The sequence below is a fragment of the Globicephala melas genome, chromosome 3 (genome assembly GCF_963455315.2).
Source record: "Globicephala melas chromosome 3, mGloMel1.2, whole genome shotgun sequence".
NCBI classification, from domain to species: Eukaryota; Metazoa; Chordata; class Mammalia; order Artiodactyla; family Delphinidae; genus Globicephala; species Globicephala melas.
The window spans coordinates 126,895,764-126,916,003 of NC_083316.1; the positions used below are offsets into that span (position 1 = coordinate 126,895,764).

Here is a 20,240-nt window from a genome sequence, read left to right on the forward strand (position 1 = left end):
TGCTCCTCTCCACCGCCCTTTCCTTCATGATGCCATGGCTACTTCACATCTCCTCTGAGAGGTTGTTGCTTGACACCTGACCATCGGTAAATGAATGAAGACGCATTGCAGGATGAGAACTCTGCTAACCCCAGCTGGGATTCCTGTTATTTAGGCCATAGAACCAATCATCAAATAGAAGGTGAGGTTGAAAAGTGATGTTACCTAGAAATACTCATTATACTGTAAATTTATGCTTTGCATACTTTCCTGTATGGGAATTATAGTTCACTATAAAATGTTTTTAAAAAGTGGTGCTTTGGGGCTTCCCTGGTGGCGCAGTGGTTGAGAGTCCACCTGCTGATGCAGGGGACACGGGTTCGTGTCTGGGAGGATCCCACAAGCTGCAGGGCAGCTGGGCCCGTGAGCCATGGCTGCTGAGGCTGTGCGTCTGGAACCTGTGCTCCGCAGCGGGAGAGGCCACAGCAGTGAGAGGCCCACGTACCGAAAAAAAAAAAGTGGTGCTTCCATTAGAGTGAAACAGATCATTAAAATTTTCCCTCACATGAAGTTTCTTTAGTTATAAAATCAACACAGGGACTTCCCTGGTGGTGCAGTGGTTGAGAATCTGCCTGCCAATGCAGGGGACATGTGTTCGATCCCTGGTCTGGGAAGATCCCACACACCGTGGAGCAACTAAGCCTGTGCGCCACACTACTGAAGCCTGTGTGCTGCAACTACTGAGCCCACATGCCACAACTACTGAAGTCCGCACGCCTAGAGCCCGTGCTCCACAACAAGAGAAGCCACTGCAGTGAGAAGCCTGCACACCGCAACAAAGAGTAGCCCCCGCTCATCACAACTAGAGAAAGCCCGCATGCAGCAGCAAAGACCCAACACAGCCAAAAATAAATAAATAATAAAATCAACACATTACTGTTAAAATTGCAACAACACAGGTAAGCAAAAAAAAAAAAAACCCATAAAATTTCACTCATAACTGAACCCACTTGGAGAAAATTCCTGTAACATTTTATGTTGTGCATATCCTTCAAAACTGTTTGGCTATATGCATATGACTGCTTTTTTAAAAGGAACCAAAATGGCATCATGCTTCACATTCTATTTTTCACAGCTTTGAGTTATAATTGTTATATAATAAAACTGTACATACTGTACAATTGAATAAAATTTGACATATATGTACACACCTGGGAAACCATCCTCACAATCAAAATAGTGAACATATTATCCATCACTTATGAAAGTTTCCTCATGCCCCTTCTCACCTCTCTCACCTTCAAGCAACCAGATTTGCTTTCTGTCCCTACAGACTAGGTTGTATTTTCTAAACTTTTATATGAATAGAATGATACAATTTGTACCTGTTTCATTTTTAAATCTGTATTCTGTCACTCAATATAATTATTTTAAGATTCATCCATGTTACTGTGTGCACCAACAGTTTGATCCTATTTATCACTGAGTTGTATTCCACTGCTTGGATATACCACAGTTTGTTTATCCATTCACCTGTTGATGGGCATTTTGGTTGTTTCCCACTTTTTGCTACTGTAAATAAAGTTACCATAAACATGTATGTACAAGTCTTTTTTTTTTTGGCCGCACCACACAGCTTGTGGGATCTTAGTTCCTCAACGAGGGAATGAACCCATGCCCTCGGCAGTGAAAGCTTGGAGTCCTAACCACTGGACCACCGGGGAATTCCCTGTACAAGTATTTTTATAGGTAGAAAATTCCTTTTCTTTCAGGTAAATATCTTGAGGTAGAATAGGTGGATCATATGACAGGTGTGTGTTGAACTTTTAAAGAAACTACCAAACTGTTCATCAAAGTGGTTTCACCATATCCATCCACAGTAGCAGCATATGGGAGTTCCAGTTTCTCCACATCCTTGCCAACACCAGTATGGTCAGTCTTTAAAATTTTAGTCATTCTAATAGGTATAGAGTAATATCACATCGTGGTTTTAATTTGAATTTCCCTAAATACTAATGATGTTGGGACATCTCTTCATATGCTTATTTACCATCCATATATCTTCTTTGGTGAAGAGCTGCATTCATATTTTTTTGCCCGTTAAAAAAAATAAGTTGTTTTCTAATTGCTGGACTTTGAGAGTTCTTTATGTATTCTGGATATGAGTATCTCATTAGACACAAACTTCACAAAGATTTTCTCCCACTTGGTGGCTTTTCCTTCCATCCTCTTAACAGTGTCTTTTGAAGAATAAAGGTTTTAATTTTAATGGAGTCCATTTTAGCAATTTCTTCTTTTATGGATTGTGCTTTAGGTGTTATATCTAAGAAATCTTTGCCTAGTCCAAGGGTCACAACATTTTTCTCTCCTATATTTTCTTGTAACAGTTTTATAGTTTTAGATTTTACATTTAGGCCTAAGATACATTTTAAATTGATTTTTTTTTTGTATATGATGTAAAATATGGATCCAAGTTCTTTTTTGGATGGGGGGGTGGGGAGAGCATAAGGATTTCCAATTTTTGCAGCACAACTGCCTTGAAAAGGTGATTCTTTCTCCACTACATTGCCTTTGCCTCCGCATCTTTGACAAAAATAAGTTGCTCATATGTGTGTAGTTATTTCTGGACTCTTTATTCTGTCCATTGAATCATGTGTCAATTTTGGCACCAATACCATGCAGTTTGATTATGGTAGCTTTGTTACAGTTCTTGAAATCAGATAGTGTTAGCTCCTCAACTTTGTTCTTTTCCAAAGAATATTTTGGCATTCTAGGTCCTTTGCATTTCCATATGAATTTTAGAATCAGCTGGTCAATTTATTAAAAAAAAAAAAACCTTGCTGAATTTGATGAGGATTGACATCTTAACTATAATGTGTCTTCTGAGCCATGAAGAAGGTGTATCTCTCCATTTATTTACATCTTAATTTCTTTTAGCAATATATTATAGTCTTTATTGTACATATGTTTCATATCTTTCATCAGATTTATCCCAAATTATTGCATATTTTTGGTGCTATTGTAAGTGCAATTTCTGATTGTTCCCAGCTAGTACAGAGAAACACAACTGGATTTTATACATCGACCTTATAACCTGAAACTTTGTAAAATCAACTAGTAGTAGCTTTTTTGTAGATTCCATTGGATTTTCTACACTGATGATCATATCAACTTCATATAAAGACAGTTTTACTTTTTCCTTTCCATTCTGGATGACTTTATTTCTTTTTGTTGCCGAATTTCACTGTCTAGACATCTGGTACAATGTTGAATAGAAGTGGTGAGAATGCACATCTGTATTTTGTTTTTGATCTTCAGTCTTTCCTTATCAAGTATGATGTTAGCTATAGATTTTTCACAGATGCTTTTTACCAGTTGTAAAAGTCCCCTACTATCCTTAGTTGCCAAGAGTTTTATTCTAGGAATAGACACTAGATTTTGCCAAATGCTTTTCTGTATATATTGAGATGATCATATATTTTTCTCTTTTTAGTTTGTTAATATGGTAAATTACATTGATTATATTGATTTGCTAAAATTGTGTTTAGAATTTTTACATCTATGTCCATGAAGGATTTTGGTCTGTAGCTCTATTTTCTTGTAATGTCTTTGCCTAATTTTGGTTCACAGAGTGCTTTAAACCAGTTTTTTTTTTCCACTGATAAATCACAAATATATTTGCATATCAATAGGTGCATTTTTGCAGTGTTTGGGGTCATCACAGAATTCTATTCTGGATGAATCATAATTTAACTTAATGTTGGATATTTGTTTCCAACATAAATAATGCATAAATTTTTGCAAACATAAAAGATTCTTAGGATAAACTCCCAGAAGTGAAATTGGGTCAGAGGGCTATGCATTTTAAAACTTATGTATTATAAAAATTGTCCTTCAGAAAAGCCATAAAAATGTATTCTGCCATCTGCAGAGTATAAGATTGTTTTTCCAAACCCTTACCAAAACTAAGTATTATTTTTAAAAAGGTCAGTAGTCCTTGCACATGATGAAATCCTTTCCCTCACACAAACTGCTCATCCCCTTTAGCCTAAATCAGCTCTAAGTGGCCTTAAGATATCCGAGAAGGTGGGGGTCGGGTGGGGGGAGAGAGAAGAAGAAAGAGACAGAGAGGTGATGTCCTTCTCAGTAGGGAGGTCACCATAATGAAAGATTGCTAAGAAATATTTTTTTATCCCTTAACCTACTTCTGGTATGCCTGTGTCTCCAGGGCAACAGGGTAACTTGCTGACAGAAAACACTTCGACTTTTACACATGTGTTAAAGGATAAATTCATTTCTTTTCTTTTCTTTTTTTCTTTTTTTTTTCACTTTCAGAATGTCAGAGCTGGAAGAGTCTGTAACAGCCAATTAATCCAATCCTTCAATTCATAGAATGGGAAAGTGAGATGGACAGGGAGAGAAACTTGCCAAAGATCCCATAGGATAAAAATTAAAAAAAAAAAAAAAGATGCCATAGGAAATCAGTGTCAGAGCTATTGGTTAGAAAAATTACTGCTAAGTACTATTTTTGTTCTGTGACTCTTCCACTTAGAACCATACCTAAATAGAAACTCCTCTTTCCCCAATATACACTTTTCTAAACCTGATGCTTTAAGGGTAGTTACTGCAGAATACAGAAAACAACTCCTTTTGCATTTATATTTTTGCTTGGTCTCTGTTTCCAGGGATATCATGGGCAAATGGCATCCTTTTTCCCATTAAATGAGGCTGATAATACAAACGGTTGAATGTGCTTTTGGTTCGGAGGTACAAAAGGCCTCCAGAGAAATCCAAAAACCAGAAAAGACATAGCCTGAGAGGTATCAGTACTGACTTGTGTCACCTACGTTTCTCTTGGAAAGATAAAGAAGCCACTAATTAATATAGAGATGTTGGGGTTTGATGAATGTATATAACATCCACAATAGAAGTCAAATTGGGGATGGGAGTAAGGGAGAACTATCAGAATAAAAATAGATAATTATGCATAGACAGCTGTGGAGTTGGCTATGGAATAGTTGATGGGTTGGATCAACTCACAGAGGGCTTGGTACGTTCCAAATACACACCCCAAAAGGCCCAGGATGCTGATCATGATGTCCTTTGCAATGGTGACACAGCTCATGTCTTCAGGGTAAAAGGTGATGAGCTCCAGGAGGGGCGGGATGATGAGGGCCAGGGCACTGCTGCTCACAGAGCCCACCAGGGAGATGACCAGGTCCAGGCGGGGGATGAGGATGGCTGAGACACCTGCGGGGAAAAAGGAAGTTTAGAATTGCTGAACGTTCCTGCAGAAAGGGAGCCCAGAAACAAATCATTTCTTTGGAGACTTGTGTAATTCTACAGGTGCCTGACAGACCATTGAAGAGGTGGGAAAGGAGCCCATTGTGAACTGGAGCAGAACAGGCACGGTGGCTCTGGACTCCCACCTCTGTTTTAGCTGCCAAAACATGCTCTCCTTTTATGTTTTATCTATTGGGTTTTTCACATATAATATTTATTGAAAAGGATCCTCTACCACCTATCTATTATAACCTTGTCATCACAGAGCTGGGGAAATCTAGAGCTCTAGAGGGAATGGGTTGTGCCCAAGGTCACACAGAGCTGAGATGAGAAGCCACTGAAATGTCCAATCTAAGGCCCTTTCCACCCTACTAGTTTGCCTCTAATGTACGTGAAAGAACTTGATATACAGTAGGTGCTTGATAAATGCTTGACTCTTGCCCAGGCACTGCATCTACAGTGAATTTGTACTAATCTACACAATATAGTCGCTGTCTAGAAGCAAGGATGGATAAACAATGAGAGATGGCTCTGCTGCTCTCAGACTCTCAACCACTGGTTTTCCTACTCTTAGAAGGAAACTGGTAATTAAGGAGGATATAAAACATGCAGACAGCATTAGGCGGCTCACTCACCATCTCTTCTCTTCCATAGACACTCTTAGATTTCCACCTTTTATACACACAATGAACATATATCATGGATTTTCAAGGGGAGTCCAATTTTGATAATATTTGAATGAATAAACATATAAATTATGTGACTTAACTTTATACAGCCATATGATTTTCCTATGAATAAATTAGGGAAAACCAGCTCTGGAAAGCACTCAGACTAGCTTTCTGGGTCTTGAAGAAAACATCACCTCTTTCTGAAATCGCTCCAGCACATCTAATCAGAGAACAAGAGAGACTCATAGACTCTCATGGTTGAGAATCCATCACCTCTCTGATGGGATGATCCTCGTCCACAGCTTTCCTTTATCAGATATTTAATAAATTGCTTACTGGAGGAAGTACAGAGAAAATTCAGTGTCTGTTCTTTAGGAGAGCTCATGCAGGCAGGGCAGAGAGAAGATATGCTCAAGGAAAGCTACAATGCATGGTGGACTGGAGGAGTGCTCTAGAAGGGTCAGATCTGGTCATGCTAACCCATTGCTGTGGGCCCTTCCCCACTGCCTGATCTCCTTAGCACAAGGTCCCTTAGGACTTGGGCCCTGCCAAATCCTCTGGCTTTGCGTCTTATCACTACTTATGCTTTCAGTTCTCCAGAGAGGCTGTATGTAAGTACTTGCCTCCAATCTGTGCAGAGTCTGCTCACTGCACATGGTACATTCTCCACTGCTCCACCTGCCTCCTAATTATCTTTTAGGTCTTAACTGAAATATCACTCCAGTGGCGAGGACTTCCTGACCTGGCCCAGGCTAAGTTATAGGACCTTCTCAGGTGCTCTTAGGGTAGCCTCTTCTTACAGTCTTAACTATCCTCTGGTACATCACTGTGTACCATCTTAACATTCATCACAGTGTGCTATAATTATCTGCCTGCATATATGTCCCACTCAAACTATAAGCCTCATGGGGGCAGGAGCCATGTCTTTTTCATGATTCGTTATTGTATCCGTAGCACCTAGCACAATGTCAGGCACATAGTAGGTGTTCAACAAATGATTACTGAATGAAGGATAACAGAATTGGCAGATGAATAAAAGAGGAAGAAGTGGTCATTCAGCACAGAACAGAAGCAGGACATGTCATTGAAAGTCAGCTGTCTCTAGTGATGCCCTTTCCCTGATACCAAGTGGCCTGAACTACTCAGTGTTTCTCTTCAATGTACACCCTTCCTATTGGGAATGATCTCAAAACAATGTATTTACAGGTTCCTGATGTCTTGGTACAGACTGGGAACTCTCTGTAACAACAAGTTGGCCTAACAACACCTTAGGCCAAGCTGTTTCTGCTTATAGAACTCCAGTTATGTGGAGTATAGCATCTGGTAGTATATTGTTCTGCTGGTCTGCTCCAAGATTTACACACTTTCTCCTGACCCTGAACTGAGATGGGATTCCCTCAACTGTAAACACTGACTCCTGGAGACTTTAAGATGAAATCTGCCCTCTCTCTTGCACAATAATCCCACAGGTGTTTGAGAACAGATACAGAATTTCCCCACGCCTTTGCTTCTCCAGGCAAAACCTCCATAGTTCTTTCCCTCATTCTTCATGGGACACCTGTTTTGATCTTCTTTCTCTGAACATGCTTCAGAGAAAGAGTTTCCCAGCCCTGTTCACAATGTTTCCCAAACATCTACAATGGCACCTGATGTAGAATGAATGAGGTAATGAATGGATGAATGAATGGAAGGAAGCAGGAAGGAAGGAAGAAAGGGAGGGATGGAGGAAGGGAGGAGAAAATGACTTCCAAGACTGTAACAAATCAGCCCCTTGGGGGTTTTCTCTATAGTTAAATGCCACTTTAAGGAGACTTGACCTTAATTTATGATAGGAAGGAATATGGCACAATGGAAAACACAGACTTTGGTGCTACACAACCTGCATTCAAATCCCAGCTCTGTCGCTTAGCAGCTGTTTATGATGTTAGCATGTTACTTAATTTCCTGGGTCATAGTCCCTTCAATTGGTCATATTACAGTTAGGCTGTCATGAGTCTTAGATAATGTCAGTGCTGTGCCTGACATATAGGAGGCATATAGGAATGAATAAATGACGCTTCTTTCTCCCTCAAACCAGTCAATGTATTCTTTCTATGTGTAGACAGTAGAGATTACTATAACATTTACTATGTGACAGTTCTGTTAAGCCCATTTTTCAGTTGGAAAGTTGCGGTTCCGGAAAGTGAAATATCTTGCTTGGCTAGTGGCCGAGCCAGTGATGGGGGTAGCTGTCAATGTGGCTCCCGACCATAGCTTTGGGCAAAGAGAGCCCTTTTATCTTACTCACAGGTCAGACAGACCAAGGCCGTGCGGACAGACAGGTCTGCAAACAGCACCCAGCTCTCTGACGCCTGGGAGATGACGACGGGGATGATGATCTCAGCTGGTACGTGGAACTGGAGGGCATAAGTGAAGAAGATGCCGATGGAGTACATCAGCTTGACCGACTGGTACAACCTGCAGAGAGAGGGACAGCACGTGAAATTCGACGTGGCTCCTGGGCAGGGCCGCACAGGACTCATCCACTGCTTGGAAGCTGGGACTAGTTGAGTTATAGAATTGCCTAACTTCCACTGACTCAGCCTGACCCGCCACCAGAGCCACCTGGGAAGCTTATTAAAAGTGTACATTCTTGGAGATTCTCGTTCAATAGGCCTGTGGCTCAGGAATCTGTGCCTTTCTTTTTTTTTTTTTTCTTTTACTTTTTAAAAAAGGTATACCTGTATGGAGTAAAATTCACAGTACAAAGGTCATACCAGGACTCCCTCCCACCTTTGATTCCCAATCTCCAGTTCCTCTCTCCATAGGCAACTCTTCAAACAATTTTCTTGAAGCCCTTCCAGAAATAGTGCAGATACAAACTTACACAGAATGTAGGTGTATACACACACACACACACACAGAGAAGCATCGTCTACACACCATTGATCTCTGTTTTTAGTCATTAAATATTTCTTAGAGATTGTTCCCTAACAGTACACATAGATACATAGATCTGGCTCTTCTATTTAATAGCTGCCTGATATTCCAATTGCACGGATATACCATAATTTTTTAACCAGTCTCCAATTAATGGATATTTAGCTTATTCCTAGTCTTTTGCCAGTAAACAATGCAGTAAAGAATATGCTTGTACATCCGCCCATGCACATACAGTATACGACCCCAGAAGTAAAAATGTTGGGTAAAAGTATATGTGATTTAACATTTTGATAGCTCTCAGAAAAGGGTACTGTCATACAGTGCTGTAAATTAGTGCAGCCACTGTGGAAAACAGTATGGACGTTCCTCAAAAAACTAAAAACAAAACTACCATATGACCCAGCAGTTCTACTCCTGGGTATATCACTGAAAAAAAAAATTGAAACACTAATTCAAAAAGATACATGTACCCCCATGTTCAATGCAGTGTGTATATACGTATATATATATGTATGTTACACACACACACACAGATACACACAATGGAATACTACTCAGCCCTAAACAAGAATGAAAATTTGCCATTTGCAAAAACATGGATGGACTTGGAGGGTATTATGTTAAGTGAAATAAGTCAGACAGAGAAAGATAAATACTGTATGATGTCACTTATATATGGAATCTAAAAAATAAAACAAACTAATGAATATAACAAAAAAGAAGCACATTCACAGATATAGAGAACCAACTAGTGATTACCAGTGGGGAGAGGGATGGGGGAGGGGCAAGATAGGGGTAGGGGATTAAGAGATACAAACTACTGTGTATGAAATAAATGAGCTACAGGATATATTGTACAACACAGAGAATATAGCCAATATTTTATAACTAAATGGAATATAATCTTTGAAAATTGTGAATCACTATGTTGTACACTTGAAACTTATATAACATTATGCATCAACTATACCTCAATAAAAAGAAATAAAATAAAAAATAAAAGTTTGGGAGGCTTCCGGGAAGATGGCGGAAGAGTAAGACGCGGAGATCACCTTCCTCCCCACAGTTACACAAGAAATACATCTACACGTGGAACAACTCCTACAGAACACCTACTGAACGCTGGCAGAAGACCTCAGACCTCCCAAAAGGCAAGAAACCCCCCACGTACCTGGGTAGGGCAAAAGAAAAAAGAATAAACAGAGACAAAAGGATAGGGACGGGCCCTGCACCAGTGGGAGGGAGCTGTGAAGGAGGAAACGTTTCCATACACTAGAAGCCCCTTCGCGGGCGGAGACTGCGGGTGGCGGAGGGGGAAAGCTTCGGAGCCACGGAGGAGAGCGCAGCAACAGGGGTGTGGAGGGAAAAGCGGAGAGATTCCCGCACAGAGGATTGGTGCCGACCGGCACTCACCAGCCCGAGAGGCTTGTCTGCTCACCCGCCGGGTTGGGCGGGGCTGGGAGCTGAGGCTCCGTCTTCAGAAGGAGCGCCGGGAGAGGACTGGCGGCTTGAGCACAACCTGCAGGGGGTTAGTGCGCCACGGCTGGCCGGGAGGTAGTACGGGGAAAAGTCTGGACCTGCCGAAGAGGCAAGAGACTTTTCCTTCCCTCTTTGTTTCCTGGTGCGCGAGGAGAGGGGATTAAGAGCGCTGCTTAAAGGAGCTCCAGAGACTGGCGCAAGCCGTGGCTAAAAGCGCGGACCCCAGAGACAGGCATGAGACGCTAAGGCTGCTGCTGCCGCCACCAAGAAGCCTGTGTGCGAGCACAGGTCACTATCCACACCTCCCCTCCCAGGAACCTGTGCAGCCCGCCACTGCCAGGGTCCCGGGATCCAGGGACAACTTCCCCGGGAGAACGCACGGCGCGCCTCAGGCTGGTGCAACGTCATGCCGGCCTCTGCCGCCGCAGGCTCGCCCTGCACTCCGTGCCCCTCCCTCCCCCCGGCCTGAGTGAGCCAGAGCCCCCAAAGCAGCGGCTCCTTTAACCCCGTCCTGTCTGAGCGAAGAACAGACGCCCTCCGGCTACCTACACGCAGAGGCGGGGCCAAATCCAAAGCTGAGCCCCTGGGAGCTGTGAGAACAAAGAAGAGAAAAGGAAATCTCTCCCAGCAGCCTCAGAAGCAGCGGATTAAAGCTCCACAATCAATTTGATGTACCCTGCATCTGTGGAATACATGAATAGACAATGAATCATCCCAAATTAAGGAGGTGGACTTTGAGAGCAAGATTTATGATTTTTTCCCCTTTTCCTTTTTTTGTGAGTGTGTATGTGTATGCTTCTGTGTGAGATTTTGTCTGTATAGCTTTGCTTCCACCATTTGTCCTACGGCTGTATCCGTCCATTGTTTTTTGTTGTTGTTTTTGTTTTTCTCTTAATAATAATTTTTTTATTTTAATAACTTTATTATATTTTCTTACTTTATTTTATTTTACTTTATCTTCTTTCATTTTTCCTTCCTTCCCTCCTTCCTTCCTTACTGCCTCCCTGCCTCCCTCCCTCCCTCCTTCCTTCCTTTCTTTCTTTCTTTCTACTTCTACTAATTCTTTCTTTCTACTTTTTCTCCCTTTTATTCTGAGCCGTGTGGATGAAAGGCTCTTGGTGCTGCAGCCAGGAGTCAGTGCTGTGCCTCTGAGGTGGGAGAGCCAACTTCAGGATACTGGTCCACAAGAGACCTCCCAGCTCCACATAATATCAAACGGCGAAAATCTCCCAGAGATCTCCATCTCAACACCAGCACCCAGCTTCACTCAACGACCAGCAAGCTACAGTGCTGAACATCCTATGCCAAACAACTAGCAAGACAGGAACACAACCCCACCCATTAGCAGAGAGGCTGCCCAAAATCATAATAAGCCCACAGACACCCCAAAACACACCACCAGACATGGACCTGCCCACCAGAAAGACAAGATCCAGCCTCATCCACCAGAACACAGGCACTAGTCCCCTCCACCAGGAAGCCTACACAACCCACCGAACAAACCTTAGCCACTGGGACAGACACCAAAAACAACGGGAACTACGAACCTGCAGCCTGCAAAAAGGAGACCCCAAACACAGTAAGATAAGCAAAATGAGAAGACAGAAAAACACACAGCAGATGAAGGAGCAAGATAAAAAGCCACCAGACCTAACAAATGAAGAGGAAATAGGCAGTCTACCTGAAAAAGAATTCAGAATAATGATAGTAAAGATGATCCAAAATCTTGGAAACAGAATAGACAAAATGCAAGAAATATTTAACAAGGACCTAGAAGAACAAAGAGGAAACAAACAATGATGAACAACACAATAAATGAAATGAAAAATACTCTAGATGGGATCAATAGCAGAATAACTGAGGCAGAAGAACGGATAAGTGACCTGGAAGACAAAATACTGGAAATAACTACTGCAGAGCAGAATAAAGAAAAAAGAATGAAAAGAACTGAGGACACTCTCAGAGACCTCTGGGACAACATTAAACACAACAACATTCGAATTATAGGGGTTCCAGAAGAAGAAGAGAAAAAGAAAGGGACTGAGAAAATATTTGAAGAGATTATAGTTGAAAACTTCCCTAATATGGGAAAGGAAATAGTTAATCAAGTCCAGGAAGCACAGAGAGTCCCATACAGGATAAATCCAAGGAGAAATACACCAAGACACATATTAATCAAACTGTCAAAAATTAAATACAAAGAAAACATATTAAAAGCAGCAAGGGAAAAACAACAAATAACACACAAGGGAATCCCCATAAGGTTAACAGCTGATCTTTCAGCAGAAACTCTGCAAGCGAGAAGGGACTGGCAGGACATATTTAAAGTGATGACAGAGAAAAACCTGCAACCAAGATTACTCTACCCAGCAAAGATCTCATTCAGATTTGATGGAGAAATTAAAACCTTTACAGACAAGCAAAAGCTGAGAGAGTTCAGCACCACCAAACCAGCTTTACAACAACTGCTAAAGGATCTTTCTCTAGGCAAGAAACACAAGAGAAGGAAAAGACCTACAATAAGGAACCCAAAACAATTAAGGAAATGGGAATAGGAAGATACATATCGATAATTACCTTAAATGTAAATGGACTAAATGCTCCCTCCAAAAGACACAGACTGGCTGAATGGATACAAAAACAAGACCCATATATTTGCTGTCTACAAGAGACCCACTTCAGACCTAGAGACACATACAGACTGAAAGTAAGGGGATGGAAAAAGACATTTCATGCAAATGGAAACCAAAAGAAAGCTGGGGTAGCAATTCTCATATCAGACAAAATAGACTTTAAAATAAAGACTATTACAAGAGACAAAGAAGGACACTACATCATGATCAAGGGATCGATCCAAGAAGAAGATATAACAATTGTAAATATTTATGCACCCTACATAGGAGCACCTCAATACATAAGGCAAATACTAACAGCCATAAAAGGGGAAATCGACAGTAACACATTCATAGTAGGGGGCTTTAACACCCCACTTTCACCAATGGACAGATCATCCAAAATGAAAATAATTAAGGAAACACAAGCTTTAAATTATACATTAAACAAGATGGACTTAAATGATATTTATAGGACATTCCATCCAAAAACAACAGAATACACATCTTTCTCTAGTGCTCATGGAACATTCTCCAGGATAGATCATATCTTGAGTCACAAATCAAGCCTTGGTAAATTTAAGAAAATTGAAATTGTATCAAGTATCTTTTCTGACCACAATGCTATGAGACTAGATATCAATTACAGGAAAAGATCTGTAAAAAATACAAACACATGGAGGCTAAACAATACACTACTTAATAACGAAGTGATCACTGAAGAGATCAAAGAGGAAATTAAAAAATACCTAGAAACAAATGACAATGGAGACACGACGACCCAAAATCTATGGGATGCAGCAAAAGCAGTTCTAAGAGGGAAGTTTATAGCAATACAGTCCTACCTTAAGAAACAGGAAACATCTCACATAAACAACCTAACCTTGCACCTAAAGCAATTAGAGAAAGAAGAACAAAAAAAACCCAAAGTTAGCAGAAGGAAAGAAATCATAAAAATCTTTATCAGAAATAAATGGAAAAGAAATGAAGGAAATGATAGCAAAGATCAATAAAAGTAAAAGCTGGTTCTTTGAGAAGATAAACAAAATTGATAAACCATTAGCCAGACTCATCAAGAAAAAAAAGGAGAAGACTGAAATCAATAGAATTAGAAACGAAAAAGGAGAAGTAACAACTGACACTGCAGAAATACAAAAGATCATGAGAGATTACTACAAGAAACGCTATGCCAATAAAATGGACAACCTGGAAGAAATGGACAAATTCTTAGAAATGCACAAGCTGCCAAGACTGAATCAGGAAGAAATAGAAAATATGGACAGACCAATCACAAGCACTGAAATTGAAACTGTGATTAAAAATCTTCCAACAAACAAAAGCCCAGGACCAGATGGCTTCACAGGCGAATTCTATCAAACATTTAGAGAAGAGCTAACACCTATCCTTCTCAAACTCTTCCAAAATATAGCAGAGGGAGGAATACTCCCAAACTCATTCTACGAGGCCACCATCACCCTGATACCAAAACCAGACAAAGATGTCACAAAGAAGGAAAACTACAGGTCAATATCACTGATAAACATAGATGCAAAAATCCTCAACAAAATACTAGCAAACAGAATCCAACAGCCCATTAAGAGGATCATACACCATGGTCAAGTGGGGTTTATCCCAGGAATACAAGGTTTCTTCAATATATGCAAATCAATCAATGTGATACACCATATTAACAAATTGAAGGAGAAAAACCATATGATCATCTCAATAGATGCAGAGAAAGCTTTCGATAAAATTCAACACCCATTTATGATAAAAACCCTGCAGAAAGTAGGCATAGAGGGAACTTTCCTCAACATAATAATGGCCATATATGACAAACCCACAGCCAACATCGTCCTCAATGGTGAAAAACTGAAAGCATTTCCACTAAGATCAGGAATAAGACAAGGTTGCCCACTCTCACCACTCTTATTCAACATAGTTTTGGAAGTTTTAGCCACAGCAATCAGAGAAGACAAGGAAATAAAAGGAATCCAAATCAGAAAAGAAGTAAAGCTGTCACTGTTTGCAGATGACATGATACTATACATAGAGAATCATAAAGATGCTATCAGAAAACTACTAGAGCTAAACTACTAGAGCTAATAATAAAGTAGCAGGATACAAAATTAATGCACAGAAATCTCTGGCATTCCTATACACTAATGATGAAAAATCTGAAAGTGAAATCAAGAAAACACTCCCATTTACCATTGCAACAAAAAGAATAAAATATCTAGGAATAAACCTACCTAAGGAGACAAAAGACCTGTATGCAGAAAATTATAAGACACTGATGAAAGAAATTAAAGATGATACAAATAGATGGAGCAATATATCATGTTCTTGGATTGGAAGAAACAACATTGTGAAAATGACTCTACTACCCAAAGCAATCTACAGATTCAATGCAATCCCTATCAAACTATCACTGGCATTTTTCACAGAACTAGAACAGAAAATTTCACAATTTGTATGGAAACACAAAAGACCCTGAATAGCCAAAGCAATCTTGAGAATGAAAAACGGAGCTGGAGGAATCAAGCTCCCTGACTTCAGACTATACTACAAAGCTACAGTAATCAAGACAGTATGATACTGGCACAAAAACAGAAATATACACCAATGGAACAGGATAGAAAGCCCAGAGATAAACCCACGCACATATGGTCACCTTATCTTTGATAAAGGAAGCAGGAATGTACAGTGGAGAAAGGACAGACTCTTCAATAAGTGGTGCTGGGAAAACTGGACAGGTACATGTAAAAGTATGAGATTAGATCACTCCCTAACACCATACACAAAAATAAGCTCAAAATGGATTAAAGACCTAAATGTAAGGCCAGACACTATCAAACTCTTAGAGGAAAACATAGGCAGGACACTCTATGACGTAAATCACAGCAAGATCCTTTTTGACCCACCTCCTAGAGAAATGGAAATAAAAACAAAAATAAACAAATGGAACCTAATGAAACTTCAAAGCTTTTACACAGCAAAGGAAACCATAAACAAGACCAAAAGCCAACCCTCAGAATGGGAAAAAATATTTGCAACTGAAGCAACTGACAAAGGATTAATCTCCAAAATTTATAAGCAGCTCATGCAGCTTAATAACAAAAAACAAAAAACCCAATCCAAAAATGGGCAGAAGACCTAAATAGACATTTCTCCAAAGAAGACATACAGACTGCCAACAAACACATGAAAGAAGGCTCAACATCATTAATCATTAGAGAAATGCAAATCAAAACTACAATGAGATATCATCTCACACCAATCAGAATGGCCATCATCAAAAAATCTAGAAACAATAAATGCTGGAGAGGGTGTGGAGAAAAGGGAACCCTCTTGCACTGTTGGTGGGAATGTAAATTGATACAACCACTGTGTAGAACAGTATGGAGGTTCCTTTAAAAACTGCAAATAGAACTACCATATGACCCAGCAATCCCACCACTGGGCATATACCCTGAGAAAACCATAATTCAAAGAGAGTCATGTACCAAAATGTTCATTGCAGCTCTATTTACAATAGCCTGGAGATGGAAACAACCTAAGTGTCCATCATCAGATGAATGGATAAAGAAGATGTGGCACATATATACAATGGAATATTACTCAGCCGTAAAAAGAAACGAAATTGTGCTATTTGTAATGAGGTGGATAGACCTAGAGTCTGTCATACAGAGTGAAGTAAGTCAGAAAGAGAGTGACAAATACCGTATGCTAACAGATATATATGGAATTTAAGAAAAAAAATGTCATGAAGAACCTAGGGGTAAGACAGGAATAAAGACACAGACCTACTAGAGAATGGACTTGAGGATATGAGGAGGGGGAAGGGTAAGCTGTGACAAAGCAAGAGAGAAGCATGGACATATATACACTACCAAACGTAAGGTAGATAGCTAGTGGGAAGCAGCCGCATAGCACAGGGAGATCAGCTCGGTGCTCTGTGACCGCCTGGAGGGGTGGGATAGGGTGGGTGGGAGGGAGGGAGACACAAGATGGAAGAGATATGGGAACATATGTATATATATAAAACTGATTCATTTTGTTGTAAAGCAGAAACTAACATACCATTGTAAAGCAATTATACTCCAATAAAGATGTTTAAAAAATTTTTTTTGATAGCTCTTGACATATTGCACATTTGTTGTCCCAGCATAATGGAGTGCTTGCTTCCCTCCATCCTTGGCAAAACACAGTGTGTGGGAGGGTGGGAGGGAGGGAGACGCAAGAGGGAAGACATATGGGAACATATGTATATGTATAACTGATTCACTTTGTTATAAAGCAGAAATTAACACACCATTGTAAAACAATTATACCCCAATAAAGATGTTAAAAAAAAAAAAAACACAGTGTGTGAACACATGCTGGTTTGTGCCGTTGTGTTTTGTAAAATTGGCATTGCTATGATTATGAGGAAGACGGAGTAGCTTTTCAAATATATAAAATGTCACTTTCTGAGTTGCATGTGAACTGTTTGCTCAGGCCCATTTCTCCTTGGGTTGTTGGTCTTTCGTTCATTGGGAGGGGATATTTGTTCATTCCTTCTTTAAGGCTCTTCTGGAGAATCTCATCACCAGCCAGGTTCAGAGAAGCTGTGAGGTTCTCACAGCACCCGATGCCCGTTTTTTTCCAACTGATATCCCAGAAGGAAAGCACCCGCCCTGCCCAAGGTAGCTAGTGGCAGCCCGAATTACCCAGAATAAGAACAGCATATTAGGCTGATATCTTACTCGTGTAAAATAAGTCACCCCTTCAAAGAAATTACACGTTTATTATCTCATCTAGTCATTACCACAACACAGTGAAGTGGGTGGGACTGGTGACATTTTTCTCATTTTACAGCTTTGGCCTTATGGGAAATGAACGCCCCACCATCCTACTCACTTCCAAAAGACCAAGGCTGCGCGGAGACATAGCAGTGATAATAGCTAACATGCAATGAGCATTTACTGCGTGCCAGACATTTTTCTAAGCATTTTATGTATATTAAGCCAATTCACCCTCACAGTCACTCCCTGAGATAGCATGGCGGTCATTTGCGCTGCTCGCCAAATACCTCCCAGTCTTCCAAACACATGGTAGAATTTCACTTCCCTGCCCCTTGGAGTGAGGCGTGGCCACTTGCTTTGACGGATAAGTGTGAGCAGAAGAGACATATGTCACTTCCTAGAGAAGCTTTAGCAGCTTCATGGTAAAGGGTATGATTCAATGTGCCCTTTGCCATGGAAACCACCAATGTTTCAGGGAGTGGCTATTCCATCAGTCTAGGTCTTGGAATGGGGATAGTGCAGAGCTGAGCCCCAGCCATCCCATAACGGACATGTAGCATGAACATACAATTAAGCATTTGTGTGTTCAGCCATTGAGACTTTGGAGTGGTTTATTTTATTACCAGAGCACAACCTATCCTGACTGATACAAATAGGCGAGAGTATTATCCTTATTTTATGGAGGATGGAAATGAGGTCTGCAAGATTAGGTTAGCTTATCCAAGGTCACGTGAGAACCAGGATCAAATCCCATTGCTCAGGTGTAGAATCTGTGCTCTTAAACACTTGGTTCTACTGACTGCTTAGTCATTCTGCCCCCAATACTGCCAGAATAATGACAATAGCTAATACTAGATGAATGCTACGTGCCAGTCCCCAAAACACTTCCTGGATGAATGAATGAATGAGTAAGTGAATCAACGACTGAATGCAAGAACTCCAGTCCAAGAACCAAGTGGGGCATAGCAGTGGCAGCTTAGGCCCATTTCTGGAATTGGGGTCCTGAGTAGCAGTCCACTTGCAGGCCCCTCAATCATTACTCTGGAGTTATACTTTTTGTTGTTGCTATTTCTGTTTCATAGACACTCTCAGATCATTCCTGTTTGACAGCCTGTGAACCATAGAGTCAGAGAGATTGAGTTTCAAGTTTCAACTTCTCATGAGCAGTGTGAGCTGGGCAAGTTACTTACAGCCTCTCCACATATCAACTTCCTTATCCATTCAATGGAGTTGATAGTAATAATGCTAACCCATAGGGCTGTTGAGAGACTTAAATGAGATAATACACAATGCCTGGGTTATTAAACGTACCTGTTATTATAATACTAATACTAGCAGTTAACATTTGTTGCTAATGGTAACTCAGGGATGCCACATTCTGTTGCCAAGATTCAGACCCTGTGACTCCTCTCCCCTTCCCCCCAACCCCAGATGGGCAGGGACGTACCAGCAATTGGGCAAGTTGCGGGTGATGCTGGCCTGGGTGTTCAACCCAAACTTCATGTAGCCCAGTGTCCCCAGGCAGATGTAGAGGACGATGACAAGGGACATCCCGAAGTACAGAACAAAAGAAAACTGCTGTGGACGCTTCATCTGGTTTTTGAGAGACAGAACCTAGAGATGAAAGGAGGTTGAGAAAGAAAAGGTAGAAAGAAAGCTAGCAGGTTCCCCCACAAGCACAGACATCCTTCACCAGGCAGCCCAGAGTCAGGAAGGGGCCACACCCCCTTTCATCTTCTCCCACATTTTCTACAGCCAGGAGTGCCCCACTCCCTCTGGCCTGATGGTAAATGCTCACTCAGTCTTCAAGGCTTGGTGTGGTGTATGGGGCAGGTGGCACCCTGTAAATGGGTACTGACTTTCCCTTCCACCAGGAGAAGATCATATTCTGCACTTTTCATAAATACTACTATTTAGACACCTAGACCAATGACTGGCTTTCATAGAGAGCACTGGGGAACATTCCCTCAAACCCTATACCCGTCTTACCATACCGACGCCTTCAAACGTGAAGATGGCTGCACCGAAGAACAGCAAGAAAGTCTTCCAGCTTGCCATCAAGGGTAGGTTCCTGGGATCTGGAATCTCCTGAAAGGAAGTAGAAGAAGGGCATTCATTTTGCCAAGGCGGAGAAGTCTCCCCAAATCTGGTAGAGAGCTGGGCTTGCCTGACGTCAACAGAGACAGTGTTAGAAGCACCCATGAGGTATCTACAGCTGAGTCAGCCTTCTCATCTTTTAAACAAGTTACTTATTTTTATTGTGGTAAAATATACATGGCATAAAAGTTACCATTTTAAACACTTTTAAGTGTATAATTCAGTGGCATTAAGAGCCTTCACATTGTTGTCCAACCATCACCACATTCCATCTCCAGAACTTTATCATCATCCCCAGCCGAAACTCTGCACCCATTAAATAATAACTCCCTATTACCCAGCCCACTGGTAATCCCTATTCGACTTTCTGTCTTTATGAATTTGACTATTCTAGGTACCTCTTACAAGTG

The 20,240-nt window shown here is 40.9% G+C and overlaps 1 protein-coding gene across 1 annotated transcript in view; it reads right to left on the minus strand.

Annotated features, from left to right (window-relative positions):
* Positions 1-1,021: 1,021 nt before the first annotated feature.
* SLC36A3 (solute carrier family 36 member 3) overlaps positions 1,022-20,240 on the minus strand; it is a 47,256-nt gene continuing 28,037 nt past the window's right edge. Inside the window, exons 7-10 of the mRNA XM_060296511.1 lie at positions 19,723-19,821; positions 19,181-19,347; positions 8,221-8,390; positions 1,022-5,229 (exon numbers count right to left, since the gene is read on the minus strand). Coding sequence (XP_060152494.1) covers positions 4,961-5,229; positions 8,221-8,390; positions 19,181-19,347; positions 19,723-19,821 — 705 coding nt within the window. The 3' untranslated portion in view covers positions 1,022-4,960. The remainder of the gene's footprint in view (positions 5,230-8,220; positions 8,391-19,180; positions 19,348-19,722; positions 19,822-20,240) is intronic.